The 21,773-nt window shown below is 43.8% G+C and overlaps 1 protein-coding gene across 13 annotated transcripts in view; it reads left to right on the forward strand.

Annotated features, from left to right (window-relative positions):
• VPS13D (vacuolar protein sorting 13 homolog D) overlaps positions 1 to 21,773 on the forward strand; it is a 257,392-nt gene that overhangs the window by 63,415 nt on the left and 172,204 nt on the right. For all 13 annotated transcript variants that reach the window (XR_002344909.1, XR_002344910.1, XR_002344911.1 and 10 more), the window contains 10 exons: positions 1,909 to 2,119; positions 5,044 to 5,215; positions 5,398 to 5,510; positions 7,765 to 7,977; positions 11,766 to 12,031; positions 13,423 to 13,556; positions 17,852 to 18,007; positions 19,446 to 19,656; positions 20,184 to 20,258; positions 21,362 to 21,568. Coding sequence is in view for 7 of the 13 variants with exons in the window: in XM_021095374.1 (XP_020951033.1) it covers positions 1,909 to 2,119; positions 5,044 to 5,215; positions 5,398 to 5,510; positions 7,765 to 7,977; positions 11,766 to 12,031; positions 13,423 to 13,556; positions 17,852 to 18,007; positions 19,446 to 19,656; positions 20,184 to 20,258; positions 21,362 to 21,568 (1,758 nt within the window). In the remaining 6 variants the exon portion in view is untranslated. The remainder of the gene's footprint in view (positions 1 to 1,908; positions 2,120 to 5,043; positions 5,216 to 5,397; positions 5,511 to 7,764; positions 7,978 to 11,765; positions 12,032 to 13,422; positions 13,557 to 17,851; positions 18,008 to 19,445; positions 19,657 to 20,183; positions 20,259 to 21,361; positions 21,569 to 21,773) is intronic.

Here is a 21,773-nt window from a genome sequence, read left to right on the forward strand (position 1 = left end):
GAGGTGGGGAAATTCATGAGACCTTGCAGGGACCTGAGGGGGCATGCATCCCATACAAGCAGGTGCCCACCCCATGGTCGCATGTCTTTGGTGATAATCTGATTTTGATATTGATGCAGAAGGCTTAAGAATCTTAGGATGTAGATTTACCATTAGGTGACTTCTAAAGTAGGGTTACATTAGCAAGACCCAGGAAGGAGAGAGATTTAGATGGTCTGTTAGGACTTGTATGTCAAGATATTTGCCATCAGATGGTGATAGTATATAGGAGAATTCCTGCATCCCTAAATACATCCTTGCAAGTCACTATCCAGCTACTATCCTTTTGTCACTATTTACTTCTAGAAAAACAAAAAGAACTCTGAGAAAATAATAGTGTGACTTGGATAACAACAGAAATGCTCTAAGGAACAGTTTTCGAAGGACAGGAGCCACCCAGTTATTCATGCTCTTCTCTAGAATTTTAAGAATGAGTCATTTCAGATGAGAGTCCAGCCTTCTGGTTCTTAGCTGTGTTCTGGATGGGTGATGGATTGTAAGGGAGGTGTTGCCCCAAGAAGTTTGGGAAGCAGAATACGATTAGCCACAAAAATCAGTGGATGAAAATCAGTCCATTATGGTTGGATGTCAAGAGGTGTGGGAACTAGTTGAGGAAGGCTACTGAATGTCTTCCATTAGATGCAAGGAATAGTTAACTCCTTGTCGTACCTCATTGTCCTAGAGGTGACAGGGAAGTGGTTTATGGTTCCATTGGTGATTAAATGAGATGATCGTAATCCTCATCAAAAGACTGGTTGTTGGGAGTTCCCGTCTTGGCCCAGTGGGTTATGAACCCTACTAGTGTCCATGAGGACGCAGGTTTGATCCCTGGTCACGCTCAGTGGGTTAAGGATCCGGTGCTGCTGTGAGCTGTGGTGTATCGTTCGCAGATGCAGCTTGGATCCCGCGTTGCAGTGGCTGTGGTGTAGGCCGGCAGCTGTAGCTTTGATTAGCCTGGGAACCTCCATATGGCTCGGATGTGGCAATACAAAGCAAAAAACAAAAAACGAAAAGACTGGTTGTTGGACATACTTACTAGTGCCAGACATCATGGCACATACTTTCCTAAATTATAGCATTTTATCCTCATAATATCCCTATAGCGTTTAGATGAAGAGACTAGGTTCCTTGCCCATACTTATGCTGATGTAGACAGTAAATGCTAGAATGGGCCTATGAACTTAGGCAGTCTGACTCTAGAACCTGAAGTTTTAACCTGCATGGTATTTATTGCCTGTGCGTGTGGATAAAATGAATGCATACAGCATGGCCATCAAAGTGTATAAAGAAAGAGGGTTTTGATCTCTCTTTGTTTTTCTTTTTTAAGGATTATTGAGGTATTTTGTGGGCAGAATGGTTTTGTGAGGCAGACTGGAATTTTACGGGTCTGTTGGAGGGGAGTTTATGTGGTCTAGGCAAGTATGGAGGTGGCTTGGAATGGATCAGTGGCAGTGGAAATAGTTACGTGTGCTATTTACCTGGAAAATTTTGTAAACCTTTGGGTAAGACTATCTCTATGGGAGACCCCTGTGGGATATCCTTGGGAGGGGTGCCTAGAGGTCCTTTTATTTAGAGGCCCTTTTGGTCAAGGCCTCAGGGCAGCCGTGCGACATGGAGGGGGGCGTGGCACGGTTTGTGCTTATGAGCAGGGGGCAGGCAGGAAGTGAGTGTCCAGCACACGCAGCGTTGTTCAGGGAAGGTCCTGGTGCCAGAGTGAAGACTTCTGGTCCCCCAGCTTTCTGAAGCAGGTGCTTCTAAACATTTCCAAAGACAAAATGAACTTTTTTTTGGCTTTTTAGTTTTGTTCCGGGCCAGCCTTTCCGGGTCCCGTTTTCTTCACTGTCTCTCTCTCTCCTTGGCTCCTTCTAGAAGACCACGTCTGCCTGCTGGATTGCATTGTTGTCGATCTACAAGACATGGACATCTTTGCCGCAGAGAGGCGCCCTCGAGAGTATTCCAAGTCCTCGGAAGCCAGTAGTGGAGACCTGCTCTTCCCCTCCTATTTCGTGAGACAGACAGGAGGAAGTCTCTTGACTGAGCCTTGTAGGCTAAAATTGCAGGTGGAAAGGAATTTGGACAAGTGAGTGGTTTATACCCATATCCCTGTCTGTTGTAAGTAGAATCGTAATAGCTTGGAAATCAGTGCTATGACACCTGGACGGGCATGGGTATTCACTTATTTTTTTCATCTATGTGACAAATATGTATTGAGTCCCTACTATATGCTGGACGTGAGGGTTCCTATGAGGGAAGGAAAAACTTCTGCCCTTGTGGCGCTTGCAGTTTCATTGCGGGATATAGGAAGGTAAGTCAGTGATTCTAATTCAGTATTATAGTCTGTATTACAGGATCGCGACAGGTGCCTTGGTAACAAAGAAGAAGGGACATGAATTTAGCATGGATTTTGGTGGGAGTAGGGTGGTAGTGGTGGCAGGGAAAGTGTTTTGGAAGAAGTGACATATGGATGATAAGTTCCAAATACAGTAGATTTGGGACCTGCTGTTGCTCTTTATCTCGGAGCTGCATTTCATCAGAATAACTGTTTAGGGAGTTCCCGTCGTGGCACAGTGGTTAACGAATCCGACTAGGAACCATGAGGTTGTGGGTTCGGTCCCTGCCCTTGCTCACTGGGTTACCGATCCGGCGTTGCCGTGAGCTGTGGTGTAGGTTGCAGACGCGGCTCAGATCCCACGTTGCTGTGGCTCTGGCATAGGCCAGTGGCTACAGCTCTGATTCGACCCCTAGCCTGGGAACCTCCATATGCTGCAGGAGCGGCCCAAAGAAATATCAAAAAGACAAAAAAAAAAAAAACAAAAAAAAACTGTTTAGATGCGTCTTTTTCCATTTCACTCCATTAAGCTACCAGAAGGTACGCCATAAAGACTGAGGAACTGACTTTAACTTCCCTTTCCACTGGCCTCACAACAGAGGATGATTAACTTCTGTATTTTGGAGCATGGCTTCGGTTGTCATTAGTTCCACATTTGGCTGGGAAACTTGCTGAAAATAAACATTCCCAGACTCTACCTGAGACTACCTGGCTCTCAGTGTATATTAACCCTCAAGTGTATAAACCTCAGGCATATGTATTTTTCATTTTTATTTGCTTTTTAGGGCCGCACCTGCAGCAGCATGTGGAAGCTCCCTGGCTAGGGATTGAATCGGAGCTACAGCTGCTGGCCTACACCACAGCCACAGCAACACCAGATCTGCTCTGTGTCTTCGACCTGCACCACAGCTCCTCACAGCAACGCCGGATGCTTATTGCACGGAGCGAGGTCAGGGATTGAACCTGCATCCTCATGGATACTAGTTGGGTTCGTTACTGCTGAGCCACAATGGGAACTTCCTAAACCTCAGGTGTACATTAGCAAAGTTCTCTGGTGCTTATGCTGGCCTGGCCCCTGCGCATGGACTGGGAGCTTCGGCTGCAGTGTGTGAGGTCTCTCAGTCTGGGGCGTTGCTGTTGGAAAAAGCAGCAACATCTGCATCTCAGCTCCCAGAAAGAGGAGGCTGGCTGTCAAGTGAGGAAAGAGATGTTCATTGGTAGCATTTTGAAAAGCAGCGTCACCACTTGTCTAGGGTGTGATTTTAATCCCTCTTTGGCCTTTCTTTCCCTTTGCAGTTCTTGGGCTTGGGCAAGTCTTTTAATGTCACTTTTTTGTTTCTCTCTGGATTAGTGATACATGTTAGCCACTCTCACTGGGATTTTTGCGTCTCTTTCTTATTTGTTATTCAAGTGCTCCCTGGCTGGCGTTCAGTCATGGTTGGCATGAGCTCTGTTTGGTTTTACTGGCTTAGAAGTCTGAGGAGAGCTTCATTATTTAGAAATCAAACATTCTGTTTTCTTTTCAAGTAATGCTTTCCAAAAAAAATGCGCTTTGTTACTCTGCTTATCTAAACTTGACCCACTTCTATCCGTGTTTATGTGCAGATAATTAGACTCTGTTTGTCCAGATAGAAGGTGATGACTGAATGCAAGGTATTCTATCAGCTTCTCACACCACAGACACAGGAACCCAGGTTCTTGGTAATCCTTTCCTGCTTTGTTAACTGCGTGGCTGGTCTTTTTTCACCTTCTTCTCTGTAGGTTGCTCTCCACAGACAAAGTGGTTTTCTGTATTCCTTTTCCCCTTCAAATCCTAACCCTCTGCCTTATACACTCAGAGCGTAGTGTCTGCAGGACCCACTGTGCCCTGCAGAGAAAAGGCTCCTCAGTGTTGGGACAAGGTATATTCCCCTCAACCTGGGCATTTTCAACTTGACCCCTGCCCATCCCAGCTGAGTGACTAATTCAGATTTTCGCCTCGTTTCCCATCTGGGTTTATTCTGAAATGCTGGTTTTTTCCATTAGTTATCACCAAATGAATGAAGAGCTTGTCATCTTTTTTATTGCCATGTAGCTGTTGTCTCTGTTAGTCTGAGGTTACTACATAATGATCTGACATTTTGCATATCTTATGGAATTGTCACCACGAGTCTTGTCACCATCTGTTTCCATACAAAGTTATGGCAATGTTATCGACCATATTCTTTATGCTCTATAGTGTATCCCCATGGCTTATTTATTTTATAACTGGAGGTTCGTACCTCTTAATATCCCTCACCCATTTCGCCCCACCTCCCACTCCTCTGGCTACTACCTGTTTGTTCTCTGTATCTCTGAGTCTGTTTCTTTTTTGTTTTGTCATCTTGCCTTATTGCTTTCCCAACTGTAATGTTTAAGCTTCTTCTGAGTCTCATGAGATTTTTCTTTATGAATTGATTATTTAGTTAACTCAGATTAGATTTGTATATTTTGGGAGAAAAGCAGCCTATTTTAGCTGAAGCTTGATACTCAGTTTTACTAACTTCATTTGGACCCACGTGGAATTTTTGTCATCGGAAGGTAGAAATTAATTGGTTGGTAATGTAGGTGGGCACATTTTAGCACTTAGAGTTGGGTGTGAGCCATGTTAAGTTAGTGATTTGGCTGTAGAAGTGACCTTTTTTCTTTCTTCTTAGAGAAATAAGTCATACAGTGCCAGACATCTCTATCCACGGCAACCTCTCCTCCGTTCACTGCTCTCTGGATTTGTACAAATACAAGCTCATCCGGGGTTTATTGGAGAACAACCTTGGAGAACCCATAGAGGAATTCATGCGGCCTTATGACTTACAGGACCCCAGGATTCATGTGAGTGGGACGTTCGGTTCACCTCTAAGGCTCGTGGTCTCCGCCGATGGTATCCCCGTGTATCTGTTCCCCCCAGTCACCTGCACAAGAAGATGAAACAACAAGCAAAGTAGATTTCATGATATTTACCCTCTGTTTAGATTGGTATCAACTCTGACTTGATCCGTGTTTTCCTTTTCCAGACTGTTCTGAGCGGAGAAGTGTACACGTGCATGTGTTTCCTCATTGATATGGTGAATGTCAGTCTGGAGCTGAAAGATCCAAAGGGAAGGGAAGGTGCTGGGTCCCTGGCCAGGTAGGCTTTCATTACACTGCCTTGCTGTTAGTAACGGTGATACACATCGTACGTACATTTTGTGTGAGCGTAGAGAAGAGGCTGCAGGGCGATGATTCACAGCTAAAGGTGTTCGGTCTGCAGAAGACTTTTTGGTTGGTCTGCACGGTGCTTTTTCAGAGTTTAAATTCATCACTCCATCAGTCAGGAAAGCCGAGGTTCTGCTCAAGTAACAAGCCCTCGGAACACCAGCGACTTACAACAGTGATGGTGTTTTTCTCCTCATGTCTCCTGTCCATTATGGTTCTTGGGCTGCTCTGCTCATTGTGGTTTTCTGGCTAACAGAGCATCTGGGTGTGCCAGTGAGAGAAACAGGAGCCCTGCAGTGGTCTGGATTGGCAGTTGAATGCCCTGGTAAGCCCCATGGGGCTGGAACATGGTCTCACATGAGCACAGCCGAGTCAGGCAGTGGTCTGGCCGTGTGTGTGCATTACGGGGGCCCCAGAGCCATCCGGGGGGCAGCTGTGATGATGGCCTCACTGGCCAACATTTGAAAATTGAGGAATTGCACATAAGAAGGTTGGATTTCGGAGTTCCTGTTGTGGCTCAGTGGCTAACAAATCTGACGAGGAACCATGAGGTTGCAGCTTTGATCCCTGGCCTTGCTCAGTGGGTTAAGGATCTGGCGTTGCCATGAGCTGTGGTGTAGGTTGTAGACACAGCTCGGATCCCGCCCGAGTTCTGTGGCTCTGGTGTAGGCCAGCGGCTACAGCTCCGATTAGACCCCTAGCCTGGGAACCTCCATATGCCGCGGGAGCAGCCCAAGAAATGGCAAAAAGACAAAAAAAAAAAAAAAAAGATGGTTGTATCTCAGCTTCTTTTGAAAAATTGGAAGCTTTGGCATTAGTGGGCCCATGTTCTCAGTTGGAAGCATCTGAAAACCGAGTCGTAAGGTGGGCAGCCTTTAGAGAACGTGTGCGCTTACCTAGCAGTTCACTTGTTCATGTCATTTTCTTGGTTAGTGGAGATCAGGGACTTGTGATGACTGGTAGAAAACCCTCAGGCGTGCACTGTATTTTCACACTTCTCATCTTCCTCTCCTGGCAGCCAGGTAAGGCTGGGCAGGTGTCAATCCTGTTTCCCAGACAGAGTTTTTGACTAGTGTAAGATCATATGGCTGGAGAGGTCTAGAAATCTTTCCACAGAAGCACTCCATCTTCTATTTTGCTTTCCCTTGAAAAATTCATCCAGGTCCATATCTAATTCAGCCGATGCGAACTTGGTATATGGTGGGGTGGGGATCCCAGATTGATTACTTTGTGGGTGATTTTTTCTGATGACTGGTCATGCCCTGAGTTTTTTTCCAATATGCAGGAACTCTGTGCAGAGATTATCACGATGGTACTGAATTGCCCATGGCAGTTTTCTCTGTCATGTTTAAAACAAACAAACAAACAAACAAACAAAATAAAATGAACAACAACAAAAAAACAAAACTGTTACAAATGCAATTTTCTTTCTGTTGGTGGACTCAGGTGCATTATTTCTCTGTATGAAAAGTGTTATTTGTTGTGGCAGTTCCGTGGAAGCTCGAGTGGTCTTAAAAATTTAGCAGATTCTGGAAAGAGCCCTCCAGGCAGGCTAGGAGTTGACAGAGGAAGGACTAAAGGGACCTTTAGTACCCCTTGGGGATGGTTATAAATATATAGCCTTCCCTTGACTTGGGTGAAAAATGAGAATGCTAAGGAACCAAGAATATAATAAATATTTGATATTGTTATTCCTTATGAGGTTCCTCTGGATGAGACCATCTCCTTAGACATGGAAAGTAAGGTTCAGGAGTTCCTGTTGTGGTGCAGCAGAAATGAATCTGACTAGGAACCATGAGGTTGAGGGTTCAATCCCTGGCCTCGCTCAGTGGTTAAGGATCCGGCATTGCTGTGAGCTGTGGTGCAGGTCGCAGAGGCAGCTCAGATCTGACATTTCTGTGGCTGTGGTGTAGGCCAGCAGCTACAGCTCCGATTGGACCCCTAGCCTGGGAACCTCCATATGCTTCAGGTGCGACCCTAAAAATCAAAAGTAAACAAAAGAAAGATACAAGGCATAGTGACACTAAATCCACTTTGAGGAGACTGTTTAAAATCAGTGGAAGATCTCAGAATGAGTCATTCTCCTTCATGGAACTTAGGAATATTCGTGATTTTGTTCTTTTACCTTAAGCATACATACTTTTGTAAAATGGAAGAGTTCAATGTCTTTTCTGCTTTCTCCTTAGATTTGACTTCAAGAAATGTAAACTGCTTTATGAGAGCTTCTCCAACCAAACCAAGTCCATTAACTTGGTTTCCCATTCCATGATGGCTTTTGACACCCGCTATGCTGGGCAGAAGACCAGTCCTGGCACGACAAACGTATTCACCTGTATCTTCCAGCCCTCTAAGAATAGCAGCACTACCCAAGGATCCATTCAGATCGAACTGCATTTTAGGTAGTAGACCCAACTTCCTTCCTTCCTCCCTTCCTCCCTCCGTCCCTCCCTTCCTTATGGAAGTTCCCAGGCCCAGCCTACGCCAGAGCCACAACAATGCAGAATCAGAATCTGAGCCTCGTCTTTGAGCTACATCACAGCTCATGGCAACACCGGATCCTTAACCCACTGAGCGAGGCCTGGGATCGAACCTGCAACGTTATGGTTCCTAGTCAGATTCGTTAACCAGTTAACCACTGACCCACAACGGGAACTCCTTTCTGGGTTCGTTTGTTTGTTTGTTTGTTTTTGTCTCTTTGCTGACTTCCTCTTTCTTTATCAAGACTTTTCCTACTGTGGTCAGGGGGCCAGGACTGCTTTGGCTTTAGAACGTCCCAGGACCGAGGAATCATTGAAAAGATAAATGAAAAAAAAAAAAAAAAAAAAAAAAGAAAAGATAAATGGATAATGCCTTATCAGTGCAGTGTACTTAGTATTCCTATAACCATGCACTTTTATTTATTGGCCAAAAGATGTCTCTGTTGCCTTAAAAAGAAAAGTAGTTTAGAACTACACCATATTTTTAAAATCAACCTCCCTGTCAGCTATATATTGTTTTAATATGTAAAGCTACTTGGGGAAGGAAAAAATTATATTTTTGTAAGGGGAAAAACAGTCTTTTGGTCTATAGAAGTAATAGAGGGAAAGGTGATTTTTGACTTCATTATCAATTAATCTATGTGAGTATTAATGGACTGACTTCTCTGTGTAAAAACAACTTTAGGAGGTCCCGTCATGGCTCAGTGGTAACAAACCTGACTGGTATCCATGAGGACTTGGGTTGGATCCATGGCCTCGCTCAGTGGATTAAGGATCCTGTGTTGCTGTGAGCTGTGGTGTAGCTCGGAGATGCGGCTCAGATCCAGCTGTTGCTGTGGTTGTGGTGTAACCCGGCAGCTGCAGCTCCAATTCGTGCTCTAGCCTGGGAACCTCCATATGCTATGGGTGTGGCCGTAAAAAGACCAAAAAAAAAGAGCTTTAGCCTCTTTGAACTGGATTATGTTTTTCTTCCTAGTATTATGGGAATCAGTGTTGTGTATGAAAAGAGCATGCTTTGGAAACATGTAGATCTGGCCTCAAAACCTTGATCAACCACTTTCTTGTAATGCCTCCTAGGACAGGTTCCTAATCTCTTTGAGCTGCCTTTTCAGCTTCTATAAAATAGAAAAGAATAACTTGTATGCAGCTCATAGGGTGGAGTTAATAGTAAAACAAAATAATTCTGGCATACTGCTTGGCACAGATGGGAGCTGTTATTATTATTCTTGATGTAGCTCATGTTGTTTTATGATACGCTCCTGCAAGATTTTATAACATTTCAGGCATAGACCTGAAAACTGAAAAATTAGGTCTAATTGACAGAAATTCAAAAGGAGGCCTTTGGAACCAATGTCAGTTTCATTCTATTAGTGCTTAATGTCATCAGATGTGTCATAAATATAAACTAGTAAGTAAAAAGACTGGGAAAAACTTCTTGGTTAGGCAGAAAAGGGAAAAAAATTTGTCAAGATTATTCCTGCATTTATATGCCTGACATTTCAATGTGCTGTACAGTGAATTCCTCAGCGTTGAGATTTTTTTTTTTTTTCTTTTTTCCCTTAGGGAGGGTTGTGATCTCCCTGTGCCTTTAGGAAGTCTAGCAAAGTAGATATTTAAACTTTTGCATGAATTTTAAGAAAATGCAGTAATAGGAATGCCCCTTGCCTTTTACTGAGCCGTGCTGTGGGCCAGGTTTACTGACCTTTAATTCTCACCCATCTGTAGAGTGGATTTCTTCTTCCCCGTTTTACAGATTCAGATAGGGAAGCTTGGAGGGGGTTAAGGAACTCTTGGAAGGCCACACAGCTAGTAAGTGAGGTAGTCAGAACTCAGACTTGGGCCTCTGATTTCAAAGCCCGCGTCTTTTCTAACAGTTGTCAGGCCCACCACATTTTGGAGACTGGGCTGATTGCAGTCAGATGATAAGCTGGCTATGATTTGCAGCTCCTTTGTTTGCAGATTATGTTTATTTGAACGGGAGGCTTGCATGTATTGGGTCCATCTGCAGAAACAGTTTCTTTTGGGGTTTGCTTTGTTATTGACCTGGCTTCCTAAATATCAGCTCCTTGTCCCACCTGTCATATTTTTAATATACAAGGAGCCTTAAAGTATTACCATGTATACCGAAGGTGTGTAATTTCTTGGAGGCTAATGATAAAGTCTTACACCTTGGCTCTTGCTAACAGAAATACCATCGTTGGTGAGAGGGTTAAAATATTCTCTTGATTGGAACTTTTGAACGCTTTCTGTGTCTCAAGAAGAATTGCTCTTCTGTTGGGATTTTGTGTGTCAAGTATAAATCACTTCCCAGTGTTTAAAGACTTGAAATATTTTCCAGAAAGGGGATCAGACACACTTTGACTTTCCAGTTAGTTCATAGCTCTGATGATCTATGTTCAAAATGGGGCGGAAAATTTTTACTGAGGGCAACATTTTTTCTCTATTACAAAAGGGTAAAGTGTTTCTGTGAAAAACGCTGTGTCTGTATGAAGGAGACATGCACCATTGTGCCCTTTTTCTAGAGGCAGTGAGCCAGGTTTAGTAGGAGAAACAAGAGACTAGAGAAGCCAGCCTAAAAAATATCTCCGAATCTGCTTTTCCTGAGTAGAAGCCCCCTTTAGGGCAGGGAAGCAGGTCCATGTAGCAGCCGGAACCCCAGAAGCCATTTGGGGCTCATAGAGCACAGTTCAGCCCAGAAAACTCTCCCGGGATGCCCCTCCCCCATTTGCCCTCTATCTTACCCATTTCCGGCTCTAATAGACTCACAGGCCTGGATAAGCCCCTGCCCACAGCATAGCCTGCGGCCAGGCCTGCGAGTGCTCTGATTTTTCACCTCAAATAGAGAATTTGGGGTAATGAGGGCGACAAATCTGAAACTCTTAGTCCCTATCCTGCAACTCTGCTCCTAGGGTGCTCGGGGTTGTACCCACAGTAAGTGTCACCCTCTTTGTCCTCCCTCTTTGGCTAAAAGATCTGGACTCTCAGGCCAGTTCCAGTTAGAGAAACCATCTTGTACCAGGATGTCAACTTGATGTTTGTTAAGAAGTGATCCTAGACATCCGAGAAAGGGTGCCTCATTGATCTTCTAGAAACAGCCTGTTGGGAAGGGAACTGACATGTATCAGGTACCTGTTACGTGCTTTCTCTCTTTCAGTGTTAACATCTCTCATTTTAGAAGTGAGGAAATGGGCTCAGAGAAGGTAGGCGACTTGTCCGAGATAATATACCTTATACGTGATAAGATTTAAGCCCGTGCTCCTTCTACTCCACCAGGATTTCTCAGCCTCATCACTGTGACTTTTGGGGCTAGATGACTCCATAATGGAAGCTGTCCTGTACACACACTGTGGGGTGTTTGGCCGCATCCTTGGTTTCTAATCACCTGATGACTCTAGGAACCCCTTTATTTGTGACAATCCAAAGTGTCTCCATTGCCAGATGTCTCCTAGGGGACAGAATCACCGCTCGTTGAGAACTGCTGGATGCCATACACTTTCATAGGGTGTATTCCTTCTTGTTTAAAGATAGAATTGACTTTCGAAAGCATACGCTGAGTGTTTTACCCAACCAGGGTTCAGAGTTTATTGATACTCAAAGCGGTCAGTTTAGAAAACACTGTAGAGTACCTGCCCAAACTGAGTAATACTTTTGCAAGGTCCTATTTCACATATAGAGTTCTGTTTTATTTTTATGACCTTTCTTTCTTGTAGGTCTACAAAGGAGTCCTCCTGTTTCACAGTAGTTCTCAACAATCTCCGTGTGTTCCTCATATTTGACTGGCTGCTCTTAGTCCACGGTTTTCTCCACACTCCCAGTGATATTAAGAAGCAAAGCAAGGTCACTCCTTCTCGTCACCGTAACTCTAGCAGTGAATCTGCTGTAATTCCCAAAACGGTGAAAAGTGGAGTAGTTACCAAACGGTCTTCCCTTCCTATGTCCACTGAAAGGCACCTGGAGGTCAAGGTCAACGTTACAGGTAAGTAGATGTAGTTGTGAGTCACTGAGTCTTATTTGGGTGTCAGGCTCAATATCTGTCTTACAGGATGACTTTGCCGTTGCTTCTGTATTTTGACACTTAAAACATTTGCATTTTTTGCAGACCGACAGGCGTTGAAATTCTTCACTTCCATTTTCAGGTGTGAATTGCCTGGCCCACACTGAGGGCTGCAGGGCCTAGTTCCTTTCCTCTGCCAGCCTAACGCATATGCCCAGCTTGAGTACCCGCTTGGGCAGTGGTCTTTTTTCTTAGCGTTAAATCTGGCTTCAGTTTTCTGTTCGATCTCCAGGGCCTCAACAGATGTGCCTCACTGCGTTTAGGCAAATGTGGTTTGTGAGAATCTCAGTGTAGAAGATACATGAGAGGAGTGTTACTTTCTTTACAAAAAGAGTATTTTGCTTTACCAACAAATTTATCATGGTTTTTTAACTGGTAGACTCATATAGTACATCTGGATGTAAGTGTGTATTTGTTATGTGAGGTACCCTATCTACTGCTCAGTGGTTTATTTATTTATTTATTTATTGTCCCCTTTTTTGGTCTTTTTTTTTAGAGCCGCACGTGTGGTGTGTGGAAGTTCCCAGGCTAGGGGTCGAATCAGAGCTGCAGCTGCCGGCTACACCACAGCCAAAGCAATGGCCAACTCTGAGCCGTGTCTGCAGCCTACACTACAGCTCATGGCAACGCCAGATCCTTAACCTACTGAGTGAGGCCAGGGATCGAACCCACATCCTCATGGATACTAGTCGGGTTTATTACCACTGAGCTACCACAGGAACTCCAGGCTGCTCAGTGGTTTAGAAGAAGCTGGGTAGTGCCTTTGAAATAGTTTCAGTTTTCAAAGTTTGATTTATACGTGTGTTTTCATGAAAACAGAAAGCACAGGTACCTTGTACAGGTGAAGAGAAAACTGTCTGCATCTACTGCTTTCATTAAACTGGTCCACATTCTTGGTAATAAACAACTTGAACAGCTCTGGAGATGACCTAGTGCTTCATGCTGTCTGACCAGCATTAGAATCGGAATCCACTTCCTGGGATTTTAAAACAGGTCATCGCTTGGAGGAGGGATGGTTTCCTGAGCTCCTGATTGTCTCTCTGAAGACCTAGCTTAAAACTATATTCTAGAGAGAAGCCGTCTCCCAGTCTTTCTGCCTGTGCAGTGCTCTGTCGGCTCAGCTGGGCCTGGCCAGACGCAGGGACCCTGTTCAGGGCGCAGTGGAGCAGAGTGTCGGCAGGCATCTCAGAGACCAGATCTTTCGCGCCGATGTGTCATCCCTCCCCCCCAGGAAATGTGGGGTCTGGTGGGCGACAGCCTGCTGCTTTCCGGCCTCCCAGCTCTGGCTTAGCTGATAGTGCTGTCCTTTCCAGGCACAGAGTTTGTGGTCGTGGAAGATGTGTCCTGCTTCGATACCAATGCCATTATCCTCAAAGGCACCACAGTGCTCACCTATAAGCCCCAATTTGTCGATCGCCCCTTTTCAGGAAGTTTGTTTGGCATCGAGGTAAGAAGTCTGTATGTTTGTTGATTGAAAGACTAATGGTTTGGCTCATGAGAAGAGCATGTGGAAGAGCGTTTTACCTTCTAAACTTTTATTCGGGAAAATAATGGGATTGGAGGACCCTTGCCCTCTTCTTTTCATTTTTTCCTCAAAGCTACTAGGTTACACTGTCATTCGCAGCAACATGGATCGACCTAGAGAGCATCATACTAAGTAAGACAGACGGAGAAAGACAAGTAACATTTGCTATCACTTATATGTGGAGTCTAAAAAAAAAAAAGATACAAATGAACTTATTTACAGAAATAGACCACAGACGTAGAAAGCAAATTTTTGGTTACCAAAGGGAAAGAGGGGAAGATAGATAAGGACTTTGGGATTTACATATATATACTACTCCGCATAAAATAGCCAGTAAGACCTACTGTATAGCACAGGAAAATTTACTCAATATTTTGTAATAACCAAAGGGCAAAGAATCTGAAAAAGAGTAGATTTATATATATTATAGAATAGATTTTGTATATATGTATATGTAACTGAATCGCTGTGCTATACACCTGTAACTAACACCACATTGTACATCAGCTATGCTTCAATTTAAAGAAAGAAGAAGTCTACCAGGCTGTTGTGACATGTGAATTCAGTCCCCCAGGGTCAGGCTATAAACATGCAGAGGGACACTGCCTCTTTCTCTCATCCCCCGCCCCCATTTCCTCGGAAGGTTTCAGGAAACTTTTCTAGTCCTATTGCCCCGTCAGGCTCTTTGTTGTGTCCTGTGGTTCTGTAGGTCCAGGCCCCGGTGAATTTGTGAAGCTGGGAAGGGGGTCCTCACGGCTCCTAATCCCCTTCCCCGCATTGAGGGCTGTCTCTCCGGAGGCCAAGGGCTTAGTGGTCCTGGACACTTGTGTATAAAAGGTGTTAGGGGCTTCCGTAGTATCCTTCTGGGAATGTCTGATCTATAAAAGAGAGTCAGGCCTCACCCAGAGGAGGGAGTCTCTGCTAGGGGTGCTCAGGGCCCTCGTTTAATTTCACAATGGAGATAATTGGCACTGCGGTGCCTTTTGTAGCCTGAAAATTACATTATATAATATTAGGCAAAAACTGCTCTGCCTCTTTTTAAGCCATAATATGTGGAGACAGAAGGAGAAATGAGGCAAATTCTCTCTAGCAAATGTTCTGCATTCACTGATCTCAGCGCACATTCCTCTTGTTAAAATAGAAATACTTGGTCAGGGTTACTCATTGTTTCCTTCCCATGTATGATGACACTTTCTCATGCCCTGCTCTTTCCAGTGGTAGTTCAGAGGTTGAATGAACAAAACTTATTTTCACTGTCAATAGCATACGGTCCTGTTTTTTTTTTTTTTTTTTCCTCCTGTTCAGAAATAGCTGAATAAAACCCGTGGAGATTTTACTTCTCTACCCCTTGTTTTTCTCATGTAAGAGGCCTCAGTGTGAGAGGAAGGATTTGCATGCTGGTGTGACGTGAGTTGGTCATGAAATAGCAATTCGTCTGCTTTCCAATCCATCACCATACCAGCTTTGAATGGAAAAGTTTGCTGATTGATTAATGAACTGTCAGGTACAGTTGGGTTTTGTGTAGCAGAAGTCCCCGAAGAAAGACAGAAAATGAAACTTTCCTGCTCCAGAGTCTTAGAAAAACTACATGGCAAAATATTTGAGCTTCCTGGAAACTCTTTTCCGTCTTGTTCTTCAGGCAACACAATTGGATCTGAATTTTAAGACCACTCTAATACATTCTTTAATAAATCCTTGTATTTATAAAGAAAGCAGAATGAGTTAATTTTGAATATGACCGAGGACCTTGGTGTCACAAGTTTTCCAGTAGCACTAGAAAATGCCATAAAAGGGGAAGGAGCAAGGGAGACCAAAGCAATGCTTGCTTTCTTCTCTGGGCCCCAGGATGGGAGTCCTGCCCCACCTCTCTGTCCTCATAAATATATTCTATTTTTTCATTATAGAACATTTCTTTCTTTCTTTTTTTTTTTTTTTTTTGAAGCTGGACAGATTTCTGCTATAAATCAACTTTCAATTTATTTTTTTTATTTTTTATTTTTTTGTCTTTTGTTGTTGTTGCTATTTCTTGGGCCGCTCCTGCAGCATATGGAGGTTCCCAGGCTAGGGGTCGAATCGGAGCTGTAGCCACCGGCCTACGCCAGAGCCACAGCAACGAGGGATCCGAGCCGCGTCTGCAACCTACACCACAGCTCACGGCAACGCCGGATTGTTAACCCACTGAGCCAGGCCAGGGACCGAACCCGCAACCTCATGGTTCCTAGTCGGATTCGTTAACCACTGCGCCACGACGGGAACTCCGAACATTTCAAATATATACAAAGTAAACAGAATAGTATGAAATCCTGTGTACCTTTCCCTTAGCTTCAATGATTATTTATTTTCAATTCTGAAAGTGACAACTATATAAGGAAAAATCACCTATCCCACCACACATAATCTCTCTTGACGTTTTTGCATGTTTCTTTCCTTATAGTTATGACAAAATATTATTTTGATTGGGCTGCTTTTTTAAAAAGTATTTTCATTTTTTTATATTTTTTGTCTTGTTTTATTGTTATTTTTTTGTCTTTTTGCCTTTTCTAGGGCCACTCCTGCGGCATATGGAGGTTCCCAGGCTAGGCATTGAATTGGAGCTACACCCCAGCTGCAGCAACTTGGGATCTGAGCCGTGTATGTGACCTACACCACGGCTCGAGGCAACACCAGATCCTTAATGCACTGAGCAAGGCCAGGGATCGAACCTGCATCCTCATGGATCCTAGTCAGATTTGTTTCCTCTGAGCCACTCCGGGAGCTCCTGGGCTGCTTTTTCACATATCTGTTTTGTAACTGTCTTCCTACCGTGGGGTCTTTTTTTTTTTTTTAAGTTTTATTTAAGTATACTTGATTTACAAGGCTGTGATAATTTCTGCTATACAACAGAGTGATTCAGTTATATGTGTACACACATCCATTCTCTTTTAAATTCTTTTCCCACATAGAGTATCACAGAATACTGGGTAGAGTTCTCTGTGCTATACAGCAGGTCCCCATTGGCCAATCATTCCATTTACCTCAGTGTGCATATGCCAGTCCCAAACCCCCAGTCCTTCCCCCCATCACCTGTCCCCTTTGGTAACCATAAATTTTTCAAAGTCTAGGAGTCTGTTTCTATTCTGCAAATAAGTTCATTTGGATCTTTTTTTTTCACATTCCACATATAAGTGATGTATATATTGTCTTTCACTTTCTGACTAATTTCACTTAGTGTGATAATCTCTATGTCCACCCATGTTGCTGCAAATGGCATTATTTCATCTTTTTTGTAGCTGAGTAGTATTCCACCATACATATGTACCATATCTTCTTTATCCATTCTTCTGTTGATGGACATTTAGGTTGCTTTCATGTCTTGGCTATTGTGAATAATGCTACAGTGAACATTGGGGTACATGTATCTTTTTGAATTATGGTTTGCTCCAGAGAGATGCCCAGGAGTGGGATTGCTGGATCCTGTGGTAGTTCTATTTTTAGTTTTTTGAGGAACCGCCATACTGTTTTCCATAGTGGTTGTACCAGTTTACATTCACACCAGTAGTGTAAGAGGGTTCCCTTTTCTCTACATCCTCTCCAGCATTTATTGTTTGTAGATTTTTTTATGGTGGCCATTCTGACTGACACATGGTGTTTTTTGTTTTTTTTAATTGCTTTTTAGGACCCATGGCATATGGAGTTCCCAGGCTAGGGGTCTGATTGGAGCTATAGCCACCGGCCTACGCCACAGCCACAGAAACGCCAGATCTGAGCTGTGTCTGCGACCTACACCACAGCTCATGGCAACCCTGGATCCTTAACCCACTGAGTGAGGCCAGGGATCAAACCCGCAACCTTATGGTTTCCAGTCAGATTCGAGCAGGAACTTCTTGTTGCTCTTTTTTTAAATTAACTGTTAAATAATTGTCCAGTGAATTTTTCTATATTTCGCATTATTTCCTTGGGCTAGTTCCTAGCAAGAAATAAGCTTATTGGATCCAGGGGTGGGAGATTTTTAGCCTCTTGTTATATGCATGGTTAAACGGCCTTTCCCACGGCTGAGCCACTGTGCTCAGTGGGTGAGAGCACCAGCTGCCCTCTTCACAAGGTTCATTTCAGCGGTTATTGTGGGTCTTTTGATATTATAGGGCCGACTGCTTCCGAGATAGTCTCTCTTTCTCCTGATGGTTTGACTCTCCGTAAATCAGACATTAATTCTTGCCATATTACATTTCATTCTCTAGGTGTTTTCATGTCGACTGGGGAACGAGCAAGACACAGCTCTTTCAATTGTTGATCCAGTACAAATTCAGGTGGAGCTGGTGGGGAATTCTTCTTATCAGAACAGCTCAGGATTGATGGATGCATTCAACAGTGAGGATTTTCCACCAGTCTTAGAGGTATTGCTGCCAACCTGTCTGACCCTTCAGAGCATATTTGCAAACATTTTCCTGTGCCTCTACTGCTTATTTACTCTGCCAAACCCAACATTTTGGTTATTTCAGCAAATACAAAATAAATATGACATTGTCTCTGCCCTACAAGATCTTCCGGTCTTGTGGAGGATAGGAGACCTTTCAATTGTCAGGCATAATTTTGAAGTTCTATGAAAGTTTACAGAAGGCAGAACTCCATGTAGTTGGGAATGTTGATTGTGAGTGAAACTGAAGGTGAGTGAGTCTGATTGGAAGGAGAGAAGGAGGGGCTTCCAGGTTAGGAAACAGCAATGTCAGGGGCAGGAATGGCCCAGCAAATTGGAGGCTGAAGGAGGTCTCCCTTGAGGAAAGAAGTCTATAGGGAAGTGGGGTGGGGGAGGGCTAGGCGGGAAGGAAGGCCTAAGACTTTGGTGTCTTATTTCTGTGGTAGAGGCAAAATTAATCAGTAATCGTTTGAACCACAGGAGATTTGAAAGAGAAAAGACATTCTGATTTTTGAGCCTCAAAAAAATTTACAACAAGTAATAAATAAAGTGGTACACTCAGACATTCAAGCACACAACCCATTTTAAAGTGGTCTTGTGTTGGTGTCTGTACTGCTTTCCCGGTGGTAGCCAAATTGCTCTTACCTGAGGAAGACTGTATTTTCAGATATATTAATGTGGAACCTGATTCATTTAAGATTTTGTTTACATAAGGAAGAGATAAATTTTGTTGGGTGATCAGTTTGCTTCACGAATTTAAAAGATTAAATGAACCAAAGCAAAATGGATCAACAGAGTGTTGCTTATAGGCTATCTTGTCTCCATCAGAGTCATTCTGTGATCCTCTGCTTTGATAATAAATAAACTTGTATGAAAAGCATTCTTGGGAGTTCCTATTGAGGCTCAGTGGGTTGAGAATCTGACTAGTATCCATGAGGATGCGGGTTTGATCCCTGGCCTCGCTCAGTGGGGTAAGGATCTGGTGTTTCCGTGAGCTGTGGTGTAGGTTGCAGATGTGGCTTGGATCTGGCGTTACTGTGGCTGTGGCGTAGGCCAGCAGCTATAGCTCTGTTTCATCCTCTAGCCTGGGAACTTCCATATGCCGTAGGTGCAGCCCTAGAAAGAAAAAAAAAAAAGAAGAACAATAATCATTCTGCTGACATATTAAATTCTCTAGTAATTTTCCTCACTTAGTATTTTTTATTTGGTACAGTTTTACAACATTGGACCTTATAGCTGAGATATCTTACCTCAGGGCTATTAGTGTTTCATGCCACCAATTTCCCCGTCTTCAAAATGAGAAACTTGGTGTAGTGTCTGTTGGACTGCTGGAACTTGAATTAGAGCTGTTCCTGTAAGAGGTATGGATACGAAAGCAAATGCAACTTTCAAAACTGCCACCTTTTAAATTTTGTTAGATTCACTTACAAGCCCTGGATATCAGACTCTCCTATAATGATGTTCAGCTGTTTCTTGCCATTGCAAAATCCATCCCAGAGCAAGCAAGCGTTGCAGTGCCAGATGCAGCGGCCCTGGAGTCTCCCTCCTTGAGCGGTCACCTTCCCAGTGCATCTCGAGGTGGAGAGGAGATCAGAGAAGGGACGAAGCATACCTTAGATCCTGTCTTGGGTAGGTATTTCACCATAAGCCCCACTCAGTCTTCCAATAACTCCCCTTCTTCTTAACTTGTAGGATTTTCTTTTGCACAGTGTAACTGTTCAAAGTATAATAGTGTGTCATTAAGAGTAATTTTAAGTCATGAGTCTGACTATCTAATTTTTTTAATTAAAGAAAACACCCAAACCAACCGTTCTAGCCTACAGTGTTTTTCCTTTTATAATTTCTTCCAGAGATATGAATAATGCTAAGGTTTAGTTTTAAACTTCAGCTAACCTCCAGAGTTATATGGCTAATACTCAGTTTCAGTTTTAAGCTTTTAAAACACAGCCAACATAGGGAAAAGACTTAAAAATTTTGGGGTACACTTGATAACAAGTTTCTAACTAGGAATTTGTTTTGCTTGTAGAAGGAAATGTTTGTCACTGGTTTCTGAATTTCTTTTTTTTTCCTCCTTCAATTAGCCTGTAGGTTGATTTACATTACATTATTTATATTTATATACACACATGCACACACACACATTTTTGTTTTCCTAGAGTTACAACTGGCTAGACTGCAGGAGCTGGGATTCAGCATGGATGATTGCCGCAAAGCTCTTTTGGTGTGTCAAGGTAATTTGAATAAGGCTTTCCATGCATCTGTCGTTTGCCTCGAATAAAAGGCTGCCTTTCCATTTCCTCCCCTAGGCCCACAGGGAGCCTTGTGAGCTGGTATGTATTTTGAAGACCTTCGGCCGTTTTCTGTGGGCTGAATATAGTCTTGGGCCAGTAATAATAACGTGGCCAGTAATAATAATGTGGCAGAGTATTTTAGAGCAGATACAAATAATGTTCTCAGGAACTGACTGCCTGGCTTCAGCTCCTTGCTCTTGACTGGCTGCTTGTTAGTGACTTGGGCAAGTTAACTTCTCCATACCAGTGCTTCCTTATCTGTGCCCTGAGGACCCGAGGGCCTCCCTCAGAGGTTTGATATAAAGAAGTCATCTGTGTCCCCCTCATGTCAGTCCTGTAAGTGGCTGCTCTTGGGTACAGAGACATCAAATACCTTGCCCAAGATGCAATGTCCCGTAAGTGCCAGGACTGGAAGCAAGCCCTCTTGCTCCAGAGCCAGTGCCCTTAACCACTGTTACACACACTGGCCTCTGGCAGTTTATACGTATGGGGTTGCATTGCTTTTCTCTTCTCTTTTCCATTCTGTTCTTCTTCTAGCAATCTAGTTGTGTTCGGGAGGCTGTTACTTAACAGTTTTGATTATACACATGGTTGGGAAGACAAAGTATGTATAAAGTAAGATGTTTGGGAACAATTACAGAGCAGCACATCAGTATCTGCAAAACTACATGGTGAGGACTCAGTACTTTGGTACCGAGTGGCACCTGGAATTTGGACCCTTCCCTTGGCTCTCCTTGCACACAGTTGTTGCGGTAGAGGAAGGATGGCTTCCGGGAGGCCTTTTGAGCCAGCTGATGAAAGGCGCTGTGAGCTTGAGTGGAGGTGTGCAGCACAGCGGGCCTTGTTGTGTCTGTTTACAAGCAGAACTCCTAATGTGGGGCTCTTTTTTCTTTTTCTTGTTGGAGGCTGCCTCTGGCCTCAGTCTGGGCTTCTCTTGGGCTGTCCAAGAGGTCTCTATCAAATGCATTTCTCTGTTTGCTCTCGAAATTGCTCGAGTAGCTCTGGGGACGGGTTGAACGGATCACCTTTTAATTTCTTGCAAGGTCAACTGAAAAAGGCAGCAAGCTGGTTGTTCAAGAACGCTGAACCTCTGAAGTCCCTTTCCCTGGCCTCTAACAGCCGAGAGAGCCAGGGGGCTGCGCCGGCCCGGCTGCTCTCGGGCGTGGAGATGAAGGCCGAGAGCGTGTGCATCTGCTTTATTGACGACTGCATGGACTGCGACGTCCCTCTCGCAGAGCTCACCTTTTCCCGTGAGTGCTCTCCCGCTTCTCAGGGTCCTCGCAGAGCGTTTCCATGACTGCTGTCTCTCTCTCTCTGTTTCTTTGGTTATTCATGCTCTCTTGTACTTAATTGTATGGGTGAAATTTAGATAATGGTTTTACATATGTTTTCCATTATTTGGTATTTTAAAGAAATGTGTATTTATTTGCCATATGTGGCCTTCAAACTGTGGCT

This window comes from Sus scrofa, chromosome 6 (assembly GCF_000003025.6).
Source record: "Sus scrofa isolate TJ Tabasco breed Duroc chromosome 6, Sscrofa11.1, whole genome shotgun sequence".
NCBI lineage: Eukaryota > Metazoa > Chordata > Mammalia > Artiodactyla > Suidae > Sus > Sus scrofa.